The sequence below is a fragment of the Rhinatrema bivittatum genome, chromosome 16, assembly GCF_901001135.1.
Source record: "Rhinatrema bivittatum chromosome 16, aRhiBiv1.1, whole genome shotgun sequence".
In the NCBI taxonomy this organism is placed as follows: domain Eukaryota; kingdom Metazoa; phylum Chordata; class Amphibia; order Gymnophiona; family Rhinatrematidae; genus Rhinatrema; species Rhinatrema bivittatum.
This window is the reverse complement of record NC_042630.1, coordinates 8,818,200-8,840,098: the sequence shown is the minus strand read 5'-3', so window position 1 is coordinate 8,840,098 and position 21,899 is coordinate 8,818,200. Positions and strand designations below refer to the sequence as shown.

At 50.8% G+C, this 21,899-nt stretch overlaps 3 protein-coding genes across 4 annotated transcripts in view; 2 read left to right on the top strand and 1 right to left on the bottom strand.

The window, feature by feature from the left end:
* Positions 1–485: 485 nt before the first annotated feature.
* On the top strand, positions 486–14,249 carry LOC115078642. Of its 2 annotated transcripts, XM_029581583.1 has the most exons (9): positions 495–656; positions 3,355–3,395; positions 3,695–3,754; positions 4,150–4,416; positions 5,023–5,313; positions 7,305–7,595; positions 8,140–8,196; positions 12,602–12,689; positions 13,706–14,249. In XM_029581583.1, the coding sequence occupies exons 1-9, from the start codon at positions 586–588 to the stop codon at positions 13,731–13,733; spliced, it is 1,194 nt and encodes a 397-aa protein (XP_029437443.1). In that variant the 5' UTR covers positions 495–585; the 3' UTR covers positions 13,734–14,249. The 2 variants fall into 2 exon arrangements, with proteins under 2 accessions (XP_029437445.1, XP_029437443.1); XM_029581585.1 differs by lacking the exon at positions 5,023–5,313 and having other exon boundaries at positions 486–656.
* Positions 14,250–15,442: 1,193 nt separating this feature from the next.
* Positions 15,443–16,429, bottom strand: LOC115078546 (G-protein coupled receptor 4-like). Its single transcript, XM_029581465.1, has one exon. The coding sequence runs from the start codon at positions 16,427–16,429 to the stop codon at positions 15,443–15,445; it is 987 nt and encodes a 328-aa protein (XP_029437325.1).
* Positions 16,430–18,823: 2,394 nt separating this feature from the next.
* Positions 18,824–21,899, top strand: part of RPGRIP1 (RPGR interacting protein 1) — a 19,087-nt gene continuing 16,011 nt past the window's right edge. The window contains exons 1-5 of the mRNA XM_029581464.1: positions 18,824–18,860; positions 19,051–19,110; positions 19,716–19,848; positions 19,988–20,402; positions 21,769–21,863. Of these exons, the coding sequence (XP_029437324.1) occupies positions 18,824–18,860; positions 19,051–19,110; positions 19,716–19,848; positions 19,988–20,402; positions 21,769–21,863 (740 nt within the window). The remainder of the gene's footprint in view (positions 18,861–19,050; positions 19,111–19,715; positions 19,849–19,987; positions 20,403–21,768; positions 21,864–21,899) is intronic.

Here is a 21,899-nt window from a genome sequence, read left to right as displayed (position 1 = left end):
CCAGAGATTCAGGAACTGCTGAGGGGAGAGGAGGGGGGAAAGGAGGGAGAAAGGAGGGGCAATAATCAGAGATACAGGAACTGCTGAGAGGAGAGAGAGGGGCAGGAGGGAGAAAGGAGGGGCAATAACCAGAGATACAGGAACTGCTGAGGGGAGAGAGAGGGGCAGGAGGGAGAAAGGAGGGGCAATAACCAGAGATACAGGAACTGCTGAGAGGAGAGAGAGGGGCAGGAGGGAGAAAGGAGGGGCAATAACCAGAGATACAGGTACTGCTGAGGGGAGAGAAGGGGGGGAGGAGGGGCAATAACCAGAGATACAGGAACTGCTGAGAGGAGAGAGAGGGGCAGGAGGGGAAAGGCAGAGGCAATAACCAGAGATACAGGAACTGCTGAGGGGAGATAAGGGGGAGGTGGTGGGGCAGAATAAGGAGACGAGACCGGTTTATTCAGTAAGTAAAAGCAGGACAGAACATTTTCTCCCTTTTGGCCGGTTGCACAATATCAGAGAAGGGAATAATTGCAGCACAGAAGAAGAAGAGGGAAGTGGTTGGTAAGGAGCGGCAGCCAGTTCTGAAGAGAGACTGGCATGAGACCACAAAGCTGCCAGGACGCAGACGAGGCAGGCAGTCCCTGCGGCCAGGAAGAAGAAGGTCCCAGGTAACGCTCTCTTTCATACCTAACGGGCATTCGAGGCTCCCTTTCCCAGGCTATCCTGGCCTCACGGTTTCAGGGAAATAAACGTGGGGTTACTCCAACATGGCCTTAGCGATGCAGGGGAGAGGAGAGACGCGTGTTGAAGGGGCAGGGCTTCAGGAAAGCAGGGGGAGGCTCCAGCTCGTGCTCTGCCACTTCCTCGCTGGTTTCGGGGCGAGGGACACGTGAGAAACCCAGGAGAACCCGCTCACTTTATTTGCTGGGTTGTGGCCCCAGGGGGGGGGGCCCTAAAAAACAAAACAGGCAAACTCCAAATTGCTCCCTCTCACAGCTGCTGCCCTTGGGGTTTGGCTTCTTGTCTCTGGGGGGGGGGGGGGGGGGGGGGGGATATCCTTCACGGCCCCTTCCGGAGCAGGGTTGGACTCACTGGATGGGGTTTTAAGTAAACGTTTACTGTGATTCGTTGCCGAATAACTACGGTGAGCGTAAATAAAATAATGCCCAGATACCTGCGGGCGTTACTACAGCTTCACGGCCTCTCTACCTCTGTGGTGCTGCCTCTCTCACCCTCCCTGGGGTGGACTGAGAAGTGTCCCAAAGTGGCTGGGGTATCCCAGCGGTGGAAGCCTGAGGTCCAAGGACCCTCACAAACCCTTGTGTCCCCCGGGATCGATGTCCGCAGACCACCCCGGGGGAAAGGCCTAACAGCGCTCCAGCTCTGGGACAAGGAAGGGTGGCAGGAAAACAACTTCCTTCCCTCTCTGATGGGAAAAACAAAAAAAACAAGGGAAAAACCTCTTGCTTCAACTTGCTGGTTACTGCAAGTCCCCCATGGATGGGGCGAAGAGGTGCACAGCTCCCTCCTGGGGAGGGAAAAACAGCCTTCCAGGAAGGATCAGGTCAAAAGACTGCAAAGATCAGGAAAAATAGCAAAACTCTTCCCTGTACAAGGGACTGACAAGGCAGTGCCTCGCTCCTACCTGCTCTAGGCTAGGGCCTGAATACCGGGAGAGCGCCTCAAACACGCCGTACTCTCTCAGAAACAAATCCCCACTGCCACACACTACCCTACTCCCCCCCTCACACAGACACACACTACCCTACTCCCCCCCTCACACTGCCACACACTACCCTACTCCCCCCCTCACACAGACACACACTACCCTACTCCCCCCCTCACACTGCCACACACTACCCTACTCCCCCCCGCCCCCTCACACACACACACACTGGTGCCTCAGGAGCTCTCCCATCCCGCAGTCCTCCGGGGAGGTGCAGCGTTGAAAGCTTTGCCCCTCTGCTGATCTCTAACCCAAGGCATGGAGCTAGGGCCATCTGGTGGATACCCCATGCTGTCACTCCATATTTATTCTGCAAAGAAATTATTGATTGGGAAGGAAACTATAGAACAACAAACTAGCATTTTGTGTGTGGGGGAGGGGGTGCTGCAGGGCAGGAGTGAGTGCATGGGCAGAGCTGTGTGTGAGGGTCTCAGTACTGGAATAGCAGGAGGTGCTGCAGGGCAGGAGTGAGGGGCATTGGCAGAGCTGTGTGTGAGAGTCTCAGTACTGGAATAGCAGGGGGTGCTGCAGGGCAGGAGTGAGGTGCATTGGCAGAGCTGTGTGTGAGGGTCTCAGTACTGGAATAGCAGGAGGTGCTGCAGGGCAGGAGTGAGGTGCATTGGCAGAGCTGTGTGTGAGGGTCTCAGTACTGGAATAGCAGGGGGTGCTGCAGGGCAGGAGTGAGGTGCATTGGCAGAGCTGTGTGTGAGGGTCTCAGTACTGGAATAGCAGGGGGTGCTGCAGGGCAGGAGTGAGGTGCATTGGCAGAGCTGTGTGTGAGGGTCTCAGTACTGGAATAGCAGGGGGTGCTGCAGGGCAGGAGTGAGGGGCATTGGCAGAGCTGTGTGTGAGGGTCTCAGTACTGGAATAGCAGGGGGTGCTGCAGGGCAGGAGTGAGGTGCATTGGCAGAGCTGTGTGTGAGGGTCTCAGTACTGGAATAGCAGGGGGTGCTGCAGGGCAGGAGTGAGGTGCACGGGCAGAGCTGTGTGTGAGGGTCTCAGTACTGGAATAGCAGGGGGTGCTGCAGGGCAGGAGTGAGGGGCATTGGCAGAGCTGTGTGTGAGGGTCTCAGTACTGGAATAGCAGGGGGTGCTGCAGGGCAGGAGTGAGGGGCATTGGCAGAGCTGTGTGTGAGGGTCTCAGTACTGGAATAGCAGGGGGTGCTGCAGGGCAGGAGTGAGGTGCATTGGCAGAGCTGTGTGTGAGGGTCTCAGTACTGGAATAGCAGGGGGTGCTGCAGAGCAGGAGTGAGGTGCATTGGCAGAGCTGTGTGTGAGGGTCTCAGTACTGGAATAGCAGGGGGTGCTGCAGAGCAGGAGTGAGGTGCATTGGCAGAGCTGTGTGTGAGGGTCTCAGTACTGGAATAGCAGGGGGTGCTGCAGGGCAGGAGTGAGGTGCATTGGCAGAGCTGTGTGTGAGGGTCTCAGTACTGGAATAGCAGGAGGTGCTGCAGGGCAGGAGTGAGGTGCACTGGCAGAGCTGTGTGTGAGGGTCTCAGTACTGGAATAGCAGGAGGTGCTGCAGGGCAGGAGTGAGGGGCACTGGCAGATCTGTGGGTGGGATTCTTAGTGCTAGAATAGCAGGGGTTACTGCTGGGAAGGCCTGAGGTGGTTAAAGTGCATTTGCTCTTTCTATACAGGCATCTTCTCATTATGATTCCCTTGTTTGTGACAAGTTTAGGTGAGTGTTTCACATTTGTTCTCTTATTTCATGTTTAATGCTTAGATTATAGTCATACAGTCCATTAAATCGATCAAGTCTAGTCTTTTTCAGAGTAATGCAGAGGAAGTTACCGTTACTCCGTTTCCCAGTCCTTTGCTGCTGTAGCCATTACTTCCTCCACTGGTGAAATCTTTCATTGCTTTTTGTCCTGCCTGTGAAGTTAGGGATTTCTCAATGTATTGACTCCTCTGTCGCCTCCCTGCAGTCCCTGCTTTGCTCTGCGCATGTCTGACCTGCCTTGTCTCCTTTCTCCTTAGCCTGTATGAGTGCCTGGTGCCTCCGGACAGTGAAGGCGCAGACGTATGGCGGTGCAGCAGGTGAGGAGGCGTTGGAGGGCTTGGGACTCCCTGAGTGTTTCCCTCTGGGGTGCGCTCCCTGCATGCACCCAGGCTGGAGGAGCTGAGCCACAGATCTGCAGCTTGCAGTGTCCATCCTCCCCCTTTACATTCCTGTCAAAGCTCCAGGGCGCAGAGAATTGAAGCCACAGTCCTTGCACTTGTATAATAGCAATCTTCCTCCGCCTCCCTTCTCGCCTCTTCGGTTGCTGCCATTACGCTTTCCACTCCAGAGATGGCTGCATGCTTATCTGCAGGGTAATGCAAAGTGTGCTGAACTCCAGTGAGAAGGACAGACACTGCGTTGTTATTACCAGGAGTATTAGGTTCTTGCAAGGCTTGGAGATATTGATTAATCTTTGTTCCCTACCTCAAAGCTCCATCCCTCGCCTTCGAGCCGGAGCAGACGGTGTACATCAGCGACAGTGACAAGCTGACCATGCGCTGTGTGGCTCCCAATCCGTCCACCCTGAAGGGCTACACCTTCTTCCGAAATAGAGCGGCGGTGCTGGAAGATTCTGAGCAGAATGTGTACCGGTTGGACCCAGTTCGGGAGCAGGATGAGGGATCCTTCCTCTGTGTGTACACCACAAAGGCCGGAGTGCGCTCCTCCGAGAGCGCAGACAGGACGCTCAACGTGGAGGGTAAGAGCACGGGGCGGCGGGGGGCGGCTCAGACTCCAGGGGGGCCTCGCTCACCCTCCCTCTGTCTTCGCACACATGGTCCCAGCTCTAAAGCAATTGGAATCTGAAAGGAGATTAAGCGAAGTTTCTGAATCTGCAGAATTCCATTTACTAAAAGCAGAATATTCCTTAACATTTCGTAAGGATAAAAGTCCCCAGTTTCCAGCAGAGGGGTCGCTTCCTTCTGTTCCCTGCCGAGGAGAAGAGAGGAGGCTCCAGTGATGGTCCTGGACTGGAGTGCTAATCCCCACCTGATCCCATACACAGGTAGGGCTGCCGGTAGCCACTGTAGAGAAGCTGCTCGGGACACCCTTTAATCCGACCCACATGTTGAAAGAAAGAAAGAAAGAAATAATTGTCTTTTTTGCAGCCCCAAATTTTCTATATCAGAGGAAGGATTTTTTAAAAATGTATTTTAACGTATTTGAATATCTGCCATGTAGAGCAAGCAGCCGTGCGGAAGGACTGAGTGCAGGCAGCCAGCAAAGATCAGGGACTTTGTCGCAGGGCCGAGTGTCTTCCCCCTGCCACAGCAGCCCAGTAACGATTTGTGCTTCTCCCTTGCAGTGCGGGGACCGCCCCCGCAGATCCTCTTTCAGCCCAAGTACGCAGTCTTTGTGAAAGGCGAGGAAGTCAGTGTCCAGTGCACTCACCCGCAGCTCCCAGGGCAGAAAGCTTACCATTTCTTCAAGGACGGGAGGCAGCTGACTGAGGCCCGGGGGCAGCCCGAGCAGGTGCACCGAATCCCGGCCCTTCTGGAGGGCAACGGGGGAGATTACAGATGCTCGTACAGTGTGGAGGTCTCCGGACGAGAGATCAGCTCCTTGCAGAGCGAGGCGCAGCCTCTCCTCGTGATAGGTAGGGAAAAGCCAAGCAGAATGTCACTCTCCACCACTGCTTCCTCCTCGCCCATATATTTTCTAAAAATGCTTTGCCTACGTGATATCATTTATGTTTTAACAACTGGATTGCATTACTGTTATCATGTGACATTTGTAAGTCGCCCTGTCTGCTTCCCCGCCCCCCCCCCCCCACACACACACACCTTATGTGCACAGGCTGGCACAGAGAAGGGCAACCAAAATGATAAAGGGGATGGAACAGCTCCCCTATGAGGAAAGGCTGAAGAGGTTAGGGCTGTTCAGCTTGGAGAAGAGACGACTGAGGGGGGATATGATAGAGGTGTTTAAGATCATGAGAGGTTTAGAATGGGTAAATGTGAATTGGTTATTTACTCTTTCCCAGGACTAGGACTAGGGGGCACTCCATGAAGTTAGCAAGTAGCACATTTAAAACAAATCAGAGAAAGTTCTTTTTAATTCAATGCATAATTAAGCTCTGGAATTTGTTGCCAGAGGATGTGGTTAGTGCAGTTAGTGTAGCTGGCTTTAAAAAATGTTTGGATAAGTTCTTGGAGGAGAAGTCCATTACCTGCTTTTAAGCTGACTTAGGGAATAACCACTGCTATTAATTGCATCAGTAGCATGGGATTTTCTTAGTGTTTGCGTAATTACCAGGTCCTTATTGTCTGGTTTGGCCTCTGTTGGAAACAGGATGCTGGGCTTGATGGACCCTTGGTTTCACCCAGTATGGCATGTTCTTATGTTCTTATCACTGCATTCATCTCAAAATATTCCTTTAGAGAAGGCATGTTTTCATTTGAAGATGTAGGAAATGAGTTTCAGTAAAGCCTTGACTTGCAACAATTATACATATTAATAATAATAACAAGGATAGGAAGATTGAAAAGAGAAGGGTCTGCTATCTATAGAGCACTGTGCCACCTTCTGGTTGCTCGGTTTACTGCAGTTACATAGAAACAGAGAAGTGATGGCAGAAGAAGACCAAACGGCCCATCCAGTCTGCCCAGCAAGCTTCACACCTAATTGTTTTCATACTTATCTGTTACTCTGACCGCTGAAGTTAGGGCCCTTATTGGTAACATTTTGGTTCCAATTCCCTTCCACCCCCACCACTGATGAAGAGAGCAGTGCTGGAGCTGCATACAAGTGAAGTATCTAGCTAATTGGTTTGTGGTAGTAACCTTCGTAGTAAGCAAGCTACTCCCACGCTTATTTACCCTGCCTGTGCAATTCAGTCCTTGTTGGTTGTCTGAATATAAATCCTCTTTACTTCATTCCCCCCTGCCATTGAAGCAATGAACTGCGCTGGATATGTATTCCAAGTGAAGTATCAGGCTTAATTGATTTGAGGTAGTAACCGCCATAATAAGCAAGGTACACCCATGCTTATTTGTTTACTCAGACTATGTAATTCATTCCTTGTTGTCTGAATATAAATTGTCTTTTCTTCATTCTCCATGCTTCTTCATTCTTCTTTATTCTTCATTCAGTTCTCCAAGGGATTTAAGATTTCCCTGGAAATAACAATTAAGGTGACATTCACCCCAAAGTTGCTACTGTCTTGCCTGTGCTTTGGGTTACACAATTAGAAGTCAGCAGTGAAAGTAGCTTGAAAGCTGTGTTAGATGCCCATTCCTAGCTGACTGATATTCAATAAATACGGTTTTCAACGTCAAGAAGATTCATAAAAGGAAATATAAAATTATGGACGTTTAAGAGCTAACAATTTGAACTTGTTTAACAAAACACTAACACATGCACACGAGCACACCTACAGCCCTTTTACTAAATGAGCTGTGTGCATAAACCTGGCACCTTCCCCGCTGAAAGGTATCTTGCAGACACTAGCACTGCTGTTCGGATCACATTGGCAAACTCTCGGTTGATATTAATCACACCGATCGAAGACTTCTGACACAGCAGCTGCTTTTGGATGTGAACCACCCTTGCCCTAAACCACCTTCCTGTTTGCCTGATTTCTTACAGAGCCTCTGCCAGCCCCGCAGCTCTTCATCCTCCCGAGCCCGGTCGGTGTGGGACAGAAGGTCACTGTGACATGTGAAGCTCCTGGTGCCTCCACAGTGACGGGATACCACTTTTACAAAGACGGCAGACAAATCACAGAGCCACAGGGCTCTGCCCAGGACACCTACATCTTGAACGGTTTCAGTGAGGCAGACCGAGGTTCTTACTTCTGCTTGTACTGGAGGAACATGTCTAACAGAGAGATCCTGTCCCCTGAGAGCCAGAGGCTGCGGCTGGACTCAAACGGAAACAGTAAGAACCGGTGGTTAGGAGCTTCTGACAGGTCTTAAACCCTTCCTGTGTCTCAGCCCTGCAATACATTCACAGCTCTCCTGTATTCATTCACAATCCTTCTGTGGGTCAGTGCTAAAACACATCCCTGTATCTGGAGCTCAAATTGTAGGGGGAATATTTATCAATAAACATTTTTTAAATGATTCTCCTTGTTATATCCCTCTACCACAGCAGTATCAGACCTAACCATCAACCCACATGCAGACAGCCCAAGTCTTCTGGTAGATACCCGGGCTGTTTACACCTTCTCTCACCTTCTGCCTGTAGCCCCAGATCTTCCGGGTCATCCAGGACCTGAACACTGGTACTGCAGGTGGCATAATCCCTGGATCATCAGCAGCACGGGGCCAGGAAGGGAAGTGCACACTCGTATATCCCCAGCTCCATTCACATCCCCATCCTGTATCCATTCACCCCCCTCCTCCATTCATAGCTCATAGATTTGTTGAATTTCTCTTTAAACATGGGATTCATTATCTATAACTGAACTATGTTTTTACAGTTTTTGGGAATAGACCAGGAACAACCACTGGTGAATCAGGATTATCAACTGGCTTAGGTAGGTGTTCGTATTAAAAACTACTCTCCTGCTACCTTGCATCTTGATCCTTTTTTTTTTTAAAGCTAATGCAGAAAGCAAATGCTGAGAGCGCAGATCTGTAAATACAGAAAACCTTGGGGACAAATGCACTGACCATTATTTGCACAGGCAGAAATTGAGGAAAACCCTTTAGTACATCTGGCCCCGAGCTTGGAAGCACTTTGCTACTCCTAACTCAAGATGAGACCCAAGTCCTAACCCCACCAACCACATAGGTGCAACCGAGACTGAGTAACTTAAAGGGTTGTGCATTCGTTTTGAACGAATGCGCAATCCGCAGCGTATAGGTCCCTATTCGTTGCATTCGGTGGTCCGCGAAACATATCGCAATCCCCCACGAATGCAATATATCATACGTTCCATTCTTTGGTTCGCGCCGCGGTGTTTGAGAAAGTGAGAAAATAGGGGCGGATTGGCCTATCGGTGGATCGGGCTTCCCCCGGTGGGCCGGACTAGCGGATCACGTGGCCTCCTCTGCTCCTGGCCACTGAGGGTGCTGGGCTGAAGAAATGAAGAGACCAGGCTGGCTGGGCCGAAGAAAACAAGATCGGTGCAGCCCGAGACTAGGCCGAAGAAAAGAAGATGGCTGCCGCCAGCCGCCGCTGGAGAAATGAAGACCGGCGCAGCCCGAGACTAGGCCAAAGAAATGAAGATGGCCGCTTCCAGCCGCCGCTGGAGACGAACTGTTCAGCTGGGGGCCTTTGTATGTATTTGTATTTGAGATCGGAAGGCTGCTTCTGTGTATGTGTATGTGAGAAAGGAATGGTGCTTCTGTGTATGTGTGTGTATGTGAGAAAGGAATGTTGCTTCTGTGTGTGTGTATGTGAGAAAGGAATGGTGCTTCTGTGTGAGATAGGGAAGGTGCTTCTGTGTATGTGTGTATGTAAGAAAGGAATGGTGTTTCTGTGTGAGATAGGGAAGGTGCTTCTGTTTATGTGTGTATGTGGTGTGTATGTAAGAAAGGAATGGTGCTTCTGTGTGTGTGTGTGTGTGTGTATGTGTGTGTATGTGAGAAAGGAATGGTGCTTCTGTGTGAGATAGGGAAGGTGCTTCTGTGTATGTAAGAAAGGAATGGTGTTTCTGTGTGTGAGACAGGGAAGGTGCTTCTGTTTATGTGTGTATGTGGTGTGTATGTAAGAAAGGAATGGTGCTTCTGTGTGTGAGACAGGGAAGGTGCTTCTATGTATGTGTGTATGTGGTGTGTATGTAAGAAAGGAATGGTGCTTCTGTGTGTATGTGTGTGTGTGTGTGTATATGTATGGTGTGTATGTGAGAAAGGAATGGTGCTTCTGAGTGAGACAGGGAAGGTGCTTCATGTATATGAGATAGGGAGGGTGCTTCTGTGTGTGTGGTGTATATGTGAGTCAGGGAGGGTGCTTCTGTGTGTCAATGTATGTGTGCGAGAGAGAGAGATGGAGCATGTTTTTGGCTGGCTTGTGGCTGTGAGAGGGCATATGTGTGATTGAGCCTGTTTGTAAGTGAGATGGTGAGGGAGGAAGGGAAATAGAACCAAGAGCTAAAAGAAACAGATAAGTATGAGAGAAAAAATGTGTGAAGCTTGCTGGGCAGACTGGATGGGCCGTTTGGTCTTCTTCTGCCGTCATTTCTATGTTTCTATGTTTCTATAAGAACATGTGTGTGATTGAGAGCTTGTGTGTAAGTGAAATAGAGAGAACCTGTGTGTGATTGAAATCCTGTGTGCAAGTAAGAGAGAGCAAGAGCATTGTGTGATTGAGAGAGACTGGCCAGAGAGGTAACGTGTATATGTGTGAGAAAGACTGATCAAGGAGATGACTGGTGTGTGTGTGTGTGGGAGAGAGAGAGAGAGACTGGTTGGGGAGATGATTGGTGTGCAGGAGACAGAAACTGGTCCTGAGGGTGCGGCTAGTGTGTGTGTGTGAGAGACAGTAGAGGCTGGTTGTGGTCCCTAAGGAAGAGGACAGTGAGGACAGCTTCAGCAGCTACTGCTGCTTCTGGTGTGGCCTGCAAGGGAAGGAGTAGGAGAACTGCTGGAGAGGGTAAGTAAAGGTGGCTTTTTAAGTTCATTTTTCTTGATTGATTACCATTTTAATTATTGGGTAGTATGTGATGTGTCTGCTGTTTGAAATATTTTATTGGTGTTTGGTAAAGCTTTCAAAATTTGCATGAGACTTTCATTATTGGATATTCTATTCATCAACTGTTTTGAAATTATTTTATTTGCATGATTTTATAATTATGATTAATGATTTAAATATCTTGATTTTATTGATTGTTTTATGAGGAATGGTGAAATTTTTGTTTTTCCATTGTTATACTGTATAGAGTCTGGAGTGATGCGTTTTAAAGTTCAGTTTTTGTCTGCACATTTCTATTTATTCTTTATTTGGCTTTTTTCTGTATTTGGTGAGAGTTTGTGTTCTGCATGCAAAGACTGAGATGAAGCATTCTTTTAGCATGTGGTTTCTCTGTAGGGATCTGTAGTAGCTTGGTCTGTTCTGTTTTCCTGATAGGAGGTGTGTTGATAGTTTAGATTCTGGTGTAATATTTGTGGTATTCTTTTTCATAGGTAGGGTTGTTATTCTTTGAGTGTTGGCAGATAGTACGGGAGGACCAAGCCGAAATATATCACAATAGGTATGATGCCATATGAATTCCAAGATGCAAAGTTTTCTTGTTGGCATCACAACAGTGCATGAAATTATCACAATTACGTACATATTAATTTTACCTCAGAATGTGTTAAATGCATAATTTAAAATTGTGTATGGGGAGGTGGGGGTAGGGCGCCAGGCTGTAAGGTTTGCCTAGGGTGCCTAATACCCTTGCACCAGCCCTGTGCACAGCAGCAATGCTCCACCCCACCCAGGCATAGTTCATCATGTTTCAGGTCCTAGCACGCGTGTTAGACTCCTTGGTCCATGTTTCAAGATAGGTCGGGTGGACATAACGCCCCGGTTGACAGTCGCGCCACATGCTGAGCCTCGTCTTGTCTTGCCTCCTTGTCTTTCCCCTATCAACACCACAGCGACCTGACTACCTCAGCTCTGCCAGCCTGTGTTGCCCCTATCAACTTTCTGCCACTCTGCCTTGCTGCCAATCACCAGATGACTCACTCAACTCCTTGTGATGTTCTTGCCACTATCATGGGTCCTCAGTGTGTTGGTGCTAGTCTTTCTGCTTGCTATGTTCCCCCTTCATTGTGCTGTAGGATGTTGATGCCACTTGTCTTGCCACTTTGCCTCTCATGCTGCTTTCGAGGGTTCATGCATCTCTTATTGGTGCTCTCTTTTGAAGCTGTGGTGTGTTTTTGACACTCTTGCTGCTGCTTTGCACCTCTGTTAAAGCAGTCTGGTACCCCTTTGCCCCTTTAAAGTGACTTAGGCTATTCATGCCACTTTGCCACAGTCTAAGTACCTTGGAGCTCTTTTCTCATTCTGATGATTGCTCCCCAGAAGTTTCATCAGAATTGATAAGAAAACCCCAATTCTGCAGCCAAAAATAGGCTGCAAATACTTCCCCCATTGACTTTAATGGAAAACGAATGAAACGAATCGGGATTTTTCCCAGAAAACGAATGTAACAAATTTGGGTCCTGGCAAAACGAATAAGAATGGAATCAAATTTTTTCCTTCTGCACATCCCTAGTAACTTAAGCCTCCCTAGAAGCTTTATGGGACAGGGACCTTATGGCTTAATTTTCAGGGGTTTGCATAAACAGTTAAATGTTCATTATTGGGATAAAGATGGACAAAAGAATTAATTGGATGTCCAATACATTTTTAAAAACAGATGGGGGGGCTGGGGGAGTAAATTCTCATAATTCTGCAATTGTACATCTCAAGAGTGGAGTCACAAACACAATATTCTGAGCCTGGAAAATGGGGACAGATTTCAGATCAGTATCAGACTTCTAAAATCCACAGCTGGATATGACATCAGATGTCTCATTTAGTTACCAGTTCCACATGCTTAGAAACTTAGCATTGGATCATGCGCCCGACCTACGGAGCCTGAGCTCAGTCTGTCCCATGTGAGTCTAAGCCTTTAACCCCTCCACTTTACGATCACACACTTTCCTCTAGCCTTTGGGGCTGAGGTAAATATCAGGCATCTGACTGTTCCCTCCACACATCTGTCTGCCAGGTAATCCTGCCGGAATCGGTGGAGTGATGGTGCCATCCAGTGGACAGGAAAGTGTATTGCAGCCTTATATTCCAGCGCATGGTAATTCCCTTGTAGGGAATCTGGAGTCACTTCTGCTCCAGCCGTGACAGTGAGAGATTCTGGCTTGTCTTGGTTCAGAAAAGTGCAACTAGTTTTGTTTTGGGAGGGGGGGGGGTGAGAATTGAAAAGAAAAGTGAGTTCTTCTGCCTTTTTGCAGTGTACCTGATCTTCTTTGGAGGGAAGCTGCTTGTCCTGGTGATGGTGCTACTCATCTTTGGCTTATGCCATATCCATCAAAAAATAAAGTAGGTATCAAGTTCTTTATCCGTAAGATTTCCTAAAACAACATTTAAAAACTTTTTGCAGCATAGAAAACTTATAATAGCATAGATGTAATGCATATGAACTACAAAGATATTTCTTAATCTAAGAAATATTTCCATTATCATCCAACTGAGCTGAAGTACAGGGATAGAGCTGGGGATTAGAGCTGAGGCACAGGGAGTTAAAGTGACTCCCCCAGGGTCACACAGAGTCAGGGACAGAGCTGGGGATTAGAGCTGAGGCACAGGGAGATAAAGTGACTCCCCTGAGGTCACACACAGAGTCAGTGACAGAGCCTGGGATTAGAGCTGAGGCACAGGGAGCTAAAGTGACTCCCCCAGGGTCACACAGAGTCAGGGACAGAGCTGGGGATTAGAGCTGAGGCACAGGGAGATAAAGTGACTCCCCCAGGGTGACACACAGAGAGTCAGTGACAGACCAGGGATTAGAGCTGAGGCACAGGGAGATAAAGTGACTCCCCCAGGGTCACACACAGAGAGTCAGTGACAGACCAGGGATTAGAGCTGAGGCACAGGGAGATAAAGTGACTCCCCCAGGGTCACGCACAGAGAGTCAGTGACAGAGTTGGGGATTAGAGCTGAGGCACAGGAAGATAAAGTGACTCACCCAGGGTCACACACAGAGAGTCAGTGACAGAGCCGGGGATTAGAGTTGAGGCACAGGGAGATAAAGTGACTCCCCCAGGGTCACACACAGAGAGTCAGTGACAGACCAGGGATTAGAGCTGAGGCACAGGGAGATAAAGTGATTCCCCCAGGGTCACACAGAGAGTCAGTGACAGAGCCGGGGATTAGAATTATTATTATTATTATTTGATTTCATTGACTGCCAGTCAGTTTATAAAGAATCATCATAGCAGTTAGCAATAAAAAAAAAACCTGAGGCACAGGGAGCTAAAGTGATTCATTCATGGGGGACGTCAATGAAAAGTGGTTTTTAGTGCTTACCTTCTTGTACATTTTCTTACCCACACCAGAATGAGGGCATTGAAAGAGGATGAATGAGCTGCTGTGATTCCCATTGCCACTGGATCAGAAGGGAAAAAAAACCTAGAGACCAACTGATAAAGAGTATTGAGCTTCAGGATTTCCCACATCATTACATTAAAAAAATAATAAATCAAGTCCAGAAAAGCTTGGTGGAGCGATGGCGCCATCATGTGAGGAGTCACCAGACTGCAGCTTTTACCCTCCATCCCCCCACCCCCACGCAGATGGGAGATTTCTCTTGAGAATTGCCCTCTAAAGACACAGGGTTAACCGTGGCTGCTTGTGAGAAGGTGAGCGTCTCCACTCGCATCAAACCCCCTCTCCTTTCCCGTGTTTGCGTGGAGAATCTGCAAGCTCTTTGGGGAAGAAACTTTATAAACATGAGATTGTTTCTGTGATGACCAAGTATGTCAATAGTGAACCATGAATAACACGAACAGGTTTTACCATAACAAATATTATCAAGACCTCAGGAATGAGGGGAAGAGTGCAAAAAAAAAGTCCATAATAAAACATTTTCTCTTTAGCAGATCTGGTTTACTGAGTTGTGTCTCTACAAACATAGCTGGAGTAACCCCTAAGAATAAGGGGATGAGAGGATCAACACTGAGGCATAAGGAGTTCCAGTTTCATTGAGAGAAGCGTTATCACACACAAACACCCACACACACACACACACACACACAACACTTTTAGATAATTCAGCTGTTGGTCAAAGCAAAGTCATTACGAGCTCTTCCCATTCTTTATGCATTGATTTTAATTCACTTGGGAGATAGTTTTGCATTTACCAAGAGTTCTTTCAAGTTCATCCTGCTTAGCAGCTGCTACCATTCTGCAGCTAAGGAACTCAAGGAATATTCGTGCTATGCTGTTTGTCATCATAACCCTCTCCCTTCCACATGCAAGCATTGCACTGAATCATGTAAGCTATGAATATAGCATGAAAAGTGGATCTCCATCAGAGCCCCCATGCAGGTGTCACACTGATACATGTATAACATGAATACAGCACAGACAGTCAAAGAGCAGACCTTCATCAGAGCCTCATGCAAGCGTCACACTGATACATGTGTAACATGAATACAGCATAGACAGCTGAAGAGCAGATCTTCATCAGAACCCACAAGCAGGAATCACACTGATACACATAAAGCATGAATACAGCACAGACAGCTGAAGAGCAGATCTTCCTTAGAGCCTCATGCAGGTGTCAAACTGATACATGTAAAGCATGAATACAGCACAGACAGCTGAAGAGCAGATCTTCATCAGAGCCCCATGCAGGAGTCACTCTGATACATGTAAAGCATGAATACAGCACAGACAGCTGAAGAGCAGATCTTCCTCAGAGCCTCATGCAGGTGTCAAACTGATACATGTAAAGCATGAATACAGCACAGACAGCTGAAGAGCAGATCTTCATCAGAACTTCGTGTTAGGCGTCACAATGATACACGTAAAGCATGAATACAGCACAGACAGCTGAAGAGCAGATCTTCATCAGAGCCCCATGCAGGAGTCACTCTGATACACGTAAAGCATGAATACAGCACAGACAGCTGAAGAGCAGATCTTCCTCAGAGCCTCATGCAGGTGTCAAACTGATACATGTAAAGCATGAATACAGCACAGACAGCTGAAGAGTGGATGTTCATCAAAGCTCTGCACAGGCGGCACACTGATATGCTTAAAGTATGAAAAGAGTTAAGGTCTGAACAGGATTAGCTTTGACAGTTGAGAGCTGATGGTCGGGGGACAGGGATTGAACTGGGGAGAAAATGCGGAACCTGCTGCTGTCCCGGGTTTGCCGGCCCGTGTCTGATCCTCTGCCGGACCTTCTTTGCTGAGACAATGTAGAAGACGGGGATCAGCACAGCGGTCAGGGTGCTCACTGCCAATGTTATGCGGTCAGGCAGGAAGAGAGCCCTCTCCACGGAGCAGATGTCTCTCCGCAGCAGGACCGCGATGCACCGGTAGCACTCGACGGCATGATATGGGCCATAAAGCAGCGCGAAGCCCGCCACAACGACGGCTATCATGGTGGTGATCCTCTCACGCTCCACAGCCTGCACAGAGGCGGCGCCCCAGAGGGTCCGCTGGATGAGGACATACATGGTCCCCAGGGTGAGGCACGGCAAGATGTAAAAAAGAACAGACGTGACGAGGCGGAAGACGGCGTAGTCAGGTGGCATGGGGTGGGTCCGAAAGCAGTAGCTGCGGTTGCCGTTGCCGTGCCCCTGGCTGGGCACCAGGAAGGCTCCCGTGGCGCACAGAGCCAGGGCCAGGAGCCAGAGGGTGGCGCAGCTGAGGCAGCCACCCCTGGAGCTCTGGAAGGCAGCGAAGCGCAGGGGGTGCCCCACGGCCACGTAGCGCACCACGGAGATCCACGTGAGGAAGAGGACGCTGGCAAAGAGGTGGAGGAAGAAGGCGGCGCGCACCAAGGTGCAGACGGCGCTCCCCAGGGTCCAGGGGCTGTGGTGAAGGAGGTAGGTCAAGCCAAGGGGCAAGGTCACCAGCAGCAGGAGGTTGGAAGCCAGCAGGCTCGCGGAAAACACCGGCAGGCACTGCTCGGTTTTCAGCTGCGGGGCCATGGCCCACAGGACCAGGCAGTTCAAGGGCAAGCCGAGGAGGAAGACGCCGCCGTAGAAAGTGGCCGCGAAGATCTTGCCGGCACTGGAGTCGAGGTCACATCCCGCCGTGGCGTTCATCACGAGGACTGGTTTGGGGCCAAGTGGGACGTCCTGTGCCCTCGAGCGACGGGCTCCTTGGTTTGGGAGCAGGACCCTCGGCTGGACGCGGCGTTCACAGGCCCGGCAAACCCGCGGCCTCTCACCTGACGGCGTTCGGCCCGGCTCTGCTTCCTCGTCCGCAGAGAATCCGCTGAGGTGAGGGCAGGGACGGTCCTTGGGGGGGAAAAACCCAGGAGGGCCGACTCTGCAGCAGAGCAAAAGTGGAAGTGGGAGAGTGGAGTCAGAAGAGGGAAGCAGCGAGACACACCTGAGCCCGTTCCCGTGCCCGCCCCGCGGCCCCTGGTAGGCGCTGACCCCGGAGTCTGCAGCCAGGGAGGGGCTTCTCTCCTCCGCTGCACCCTCCGTGCCTGACCCAGCATCTCCCTTCAGGCGCTTATTCAAATTGTGTATTTACCTTAGCTGCCCTGCACTTCCCCTTTTCTCTTGCACCTGAACAAACATAACACAGTAATAACAATTTAAAAAAAAAACAGGACAAAATGTCAGCGGAGGGACTCGGCAGGTCCCTGTCCCTGGGGGCTTAGTGATATCTGCACATTTCTGGGTTTAGCCACAGCACAAGGCATTGAGGTTCGCTATTGCAACCGGAGAAAAATGCTGTCAGGAATAAGAGAGTCTGGTGATTGATTGGTCACTGCGGGGTCACGTGGGGAAAATTACATTTTTAAAAAGTAGTCTAGAGATGGAGTAAAAAAAAAATAAAAGGAGAGAGGCTGTTCTGGTTTAAAATCACTTGCAAAGTACAATTATTTTCCTGTTACTGCAGGGTGGCAGTGGAGCAGGGAGCTCAGGCTGTGTTCTGCTGCTGATCTGTTCCTTGCGAGGGGAGAGGGGGGCAGTGAGTGTTGCAGGAGCACAACCCATCCCTGAAACCGGAGGGGAGGAGAGGGAGGGCGTTTAGCTCTGTGGCAGAAAGGGCAGGGCTGATCCAGTCTGGGGTTTCCTGCTGCACGCTGGGACTTCCTGGAGAACTCCAGAACTACATCTCCAGGCATGCACTGGGGCAAAGCCGGGACTGACTCCATCTGTCCCCAGTGACCTGGAGCTCTCTGGCCACTCTCGGCTCTCGCTCCCTCCCCCACCCCAGGACAGGATCCACAATTCATTCCCCCCTGACCTGCTGCTTCCGCTTCCAGGGAGCCTGAGGGGAGATCTAAGAGGGGGCAGGAAGGGGCATTAGTGATCAGAGGTGTAAAGGGGGCAGGTGGGAGGCCTGGATGGAATGGAGGGGAGACAGACAGGGGGACGATCAGAGACAGGACCTCCCGCTCCCTCAATTCCTTCTCTCTCTCTCTCTGAAAAGATAAGGATGATTGCAGGAGGCAGGGGAGGATTTTATCTGCTAAGGAGGTCAGGTCGGATTATGGGGCATTAGAGCTCATCCATCTGTCCTTCCCTCCCAGGACACGGGGCTCCTGTGCTGGACCGACGGGGGAGCCGGATACTTCTCTCAGCCCGGGGCATGGCACTTGGGCCACTCAGGAAAGGTCTGGTAGCCCCAGCAGTGGCTCCAGCTCAGGAAGGGGGAGGGGGAGAGAGCGGGAGGGGGGTTCACGCACTCAGAGGTGAGAGGAGGCTACCCCACTGCCTCAATCATTGTCCAGGGTCCACACCAGCGACTGAGCCTGCTTTCAGATGCACTGGGTAGCCGTTTGTATTTTTAAGGCATTTTTCCATCTTGCTGTACGGGAGCAAGACTTCCTTTTCCATTCCAGAAAATACCATCGTTTCGTGGACGGGGCAGCACGGTAATTCTTCGTTCAGGGCAGCCAAAAAGGCAGCACCAGCCCTGGGAGGAAAGGGAGGAAGAATTATGGATTTCCTAAAAGCAGAGTGAGCCGGCTCCTGAAGACAGGTTCTGTCCAGTCCTGGCCCATTTCCCAGCCTATTCTGGCAGGGCTACTGGCGCCACACTGCAAGGTGGGAGATCAACATAAAGAAAGCCAGGAGTGACCTGGATTTGTCCCGCATGAGCTTTGTGTGTCAGGGCTGCCAGCTGGTGGAAATGTCCTTTACTGACAGCCTGCCTCATTTTTACTGACATACAAGCTCACTTTTTTTTTTCCTGACAGACAGGTTCATCCCTATACGCACCGAAACTAATCTTCTGCTCCCCAGGCAGGCGGCCTGACAGAACCTGAGCCCATGGCACCGGAGACGCAGGCTTGGCATGAAATCATTTTGACAAACATATCTTTTTTTTTTTTTTTTTTTGCTTTTTGCTTACTGACTGTCAGTAAATTTACTGACAGTCAGTAAGCCTGCTGTGCGCTGAACCCGGGGTGGCATCTTCTCCTCTCATCTCTCAGGCAGGCAGGCGGGGGCACGGTGACAGCAGCAGCTGAGCTGAGCATGTCGCTTGTGGATGAGGACGGCGGGAGACCTGCCCGTTAGAGACCCTGGAGCAGGGACCCGCGGTGATCCGAGCCATAGGAGGTAAGAGGAGAGGAGCACAGGCTGCCCTGCCCTGCCCTGGCTCAGGGCACGCTGGGACCTGTAGTCCTGCCTCCTTATCACCTCCCTCCCCTTCTCCGCAACAACGTCTCACCCCTGCTTTCTCCCCTTTCATTTCGTTTAAGATGTGATCAGCAGCAATCAGCCCTCACAGGTACCAGGACTGAGGAGTCTGAAGGGAAAGGGTGAGCCTCAGATGTCTGCCAGGGAATCATAAAGTGGGTAAATGTGAATTTAACAAAAGGTTCGGCGGGGCGCCGGGAGCTGGAGTGTGGTTTTTAAGGAAGCTGCTTGGAGTTTATATTTTGTTATTTCAGGAGGGTGGCTTTTTTTTTTTCTGCTGTTCAGTGCCTGGGGCAGGTTTGGTCCTAGAATAAATGCAATGAGAGGAAAGGTTTGCAGATTAAGAGAGCACTGGCGTGAGGCTTCCTTATCTGCACACACAGAGAGAGAGATAGGGAGACTGCCCTCCAACTCCCTGTCCAGCCCCGGCTTGCCCCACTGCAGGCAAGGAGGCGAAAGTCTGGCTTTGAGGGAATCTGGGGGCTTACGCCTTCCAGCAAAGCCAAGAGGTAAGACCAGGACTGGGTCAGCCCGGCGCTGGATTTGGACCCGAGCTGCCTAACCTGCTTCTGAGGACCTCAGGTTAAGGAGAAACGATCATTTCTTAGGACGAGGAGCCAGGCGGCGGCGGATCTAGTCCCAGGCACTGGCCACAGACCCAGGGTGGGCCCACGCACACTGTGCCACAGACTCCCACTTAACCTGTGTCCATTCTTTCCTGCTTCAGACGTAGGCACGAGGGCTCGCCAGTCTGCCATCCAGGTGACCCGCGGAGACCTGGAGGACAGCTTCCTTCGACTGCGGGAGGAGAATTTGGTGTTGAAAGTGCACGCCGGGAAGCAGGAGAGCACCATAAAGAGGTAGTGAGGAGGTCTTCCTAAGGGCACGATGGAAAACAGAGCCCTGGGAGCCGCGGCTCTCACCTCTGCCACCAGAGGGGGCTCACTGATTAGAACCAGCGCACACACAATGCCCTGCTGCCATCTTTTCTCCTTGCAGAATGGGGGTGAAGCTTCTCCGCTTAGCTTCTGAGCGTCAGCGGGCGGAGGATGGCAAGGCCCCGAGGGCCAGGCCAAGGGTCCCGGGAGCAGAGGATGCAGTCGAGGACCTGCGAGAGCGGCTGAGGGCGCTGGAATGGCAGAATGAAGCCCTGCGGAGCAGGCTGAGCGTGTGCAAGCAGCAGCTGCAGGTCCGGGGCACTGCCTGCCGCCACTGCCCCTATGCCTCTGTCCTGGCCCGCGTCAACTCGGGTCTGCGGAGGACCAAGACAGAGGGCCAGTTGGCAGAGAGAGCCAGGAAAGGTGAATGGCCGAGCCTTGAAAGAAGTGAGGCAGCAAACAGGGTCCTGGAGGCTGGAGTGAAGGGAAGGCGCATGGTGATCAGAGGGGTTGGGTCCCTCAGCAAGGAGTTGCACGTACTTCAGGGGTGATTAAACCAGGGATAAGGAGACCTGCTGGCTCCCCGGACCACACATACTGCGCACCGCTTCCCTTCTCCCATCGGTCATGTCATGCCAGTACCTTCCTTTCAGTCAGGAAACTTAACGAGGGCCTGGGTCCTGGACTCAAAGGAAGGAACACGGACCAGGAGAGGGGTAGAGCCTGCTTACTTGAGGTAACGCAAACAGTGTTCACAGGATTTGTGTTCGCATTTCACCTGCTGCTCAGCTTTATCCCACCGCCTTGACACCTCCCTTACCAGCAGAGGCCCTCAGTGAGCCTCATCACGAGTCCTATCGAGTTCCTACTCACTGCCCCTGCCACGCCCAAGCCCCAGGCCTTTATAAACCTGCCCTGCCTTTCTACCCTTGTCTTCTCATGGTGTCGCTTGTGGCTCCATCATCTGACTCTTGTTTTTGTCCTTCCCTGGGGCCTATCCTGCCTGTTCCAAGCCTCCAGGCTTCTGTGTTCTTTCTTCAGTCTTTCCCTTGTCTGCCTTGTTGGTCTTGTATTGTCTGTTCCAGTCCTGCCTGTATTGCAGTCTTGTCATTGCCTTGCCTTATCCGTGTCTTGTCTAGTTCCAGGTCCTGTTTACAGTCCAGTCTTGCCTTGGCCTGCTTACCCATGGTCCAGCCTGGGTGGACTCACCACTAAGATGTCCTGCTGCCGCAGAGACCTACAGGCCCCCAGAACCCAAGGGCTCGACCTGTGGGGGAGGGGGCTGGCAAGGCGGAAGACCAGACGTTGTCCCTAGCCCTGCCTTAGAGTCCCGTGTCGCTCCCCAGGTGGCTTACCTGGACTCTGGGGCCTGTAACAATTTGAACTCTGGTCTTTGGGGTTCACTTCATCCTCATTTTTTACTGTGTTCCTCTCCCATTGGGATCTGGCCGTAATGTCCAGATCTGGAGATGACATTTCCAAAAGGAGGATCCAGAGGGCAAACTCAGCGCACCATATACCCTATGAAGAGTGATTTAAGGACCGATATATGCATACGCTAAAGGAGGAGAAGGAGAAGGGATATGACAGAGGTGTTGAAATACCTCAAAAGATATAAATAGTGCACAAGAAGTGCAAATCCTCCAGAGGAAAGAGTGCCCTAGACCAAAACTCAATAGGAGGATCAAAGGAGGAAGCCTCAGAAGATATCTCTTCACAAAAAGGGTGGAGGATATGTAGCACAGCCTCACAAGAGAGGTGACGGAGCCAAAAAACAGTAACAGAAATCAAGAAAGCCTGAGACGGGCACAGAGTATCCTCTGTATGGGGCAGCAATGAGGCGACCAGCGTTTGTCACGTCGTATGTGATCCTCCTCTCTCTCTCTCCTCCCAGGGCTGCAGATGCGAGAGCCAGAGGTGAGGTCTGCTCCTCAGACAGCACCTCCAAGATATGAAGACCGCCTGACCAAAGAAGAGCGAGCTGAGGTCCAGCGGCTGTGAGTCCCCGTCAGGGAAAGGGGAGGGCAAGGAGC

Excerpts from the sequence above, each read along its gene's own strand:
- LOC115078642 (XM_029581583.1), top strand. The coding sequence starts at position 586 with ATGAGACCACAAAGCTGCCAGGACGCAGACGAGGCAGGCAGTCCCTGC. Across the intron at positions 3,396-3,694 it reads CTTGTTTGTGACAAGTTTAG|CCTGTATGAGTGCCTGGTGC; the intron begins GTGAGTGTTTCA and ends CTTTCTCCTTAG. Across the intron at positions 8,197-12,601 it reads AGGATTATCAACTGGCTTAG|TGTACCTGATCTTCTTTGGA; the intron begins GTAGGTGTTCGT and ends GCCTTTTTGCAG.
- LOC115078546 (XM_029581465.1), bottom strand. The coding sequence starts at position 16,429 with ATGAACGCCACGGCGGGATGTGACCTCGACTCCAGTGCCGGCAAGATC.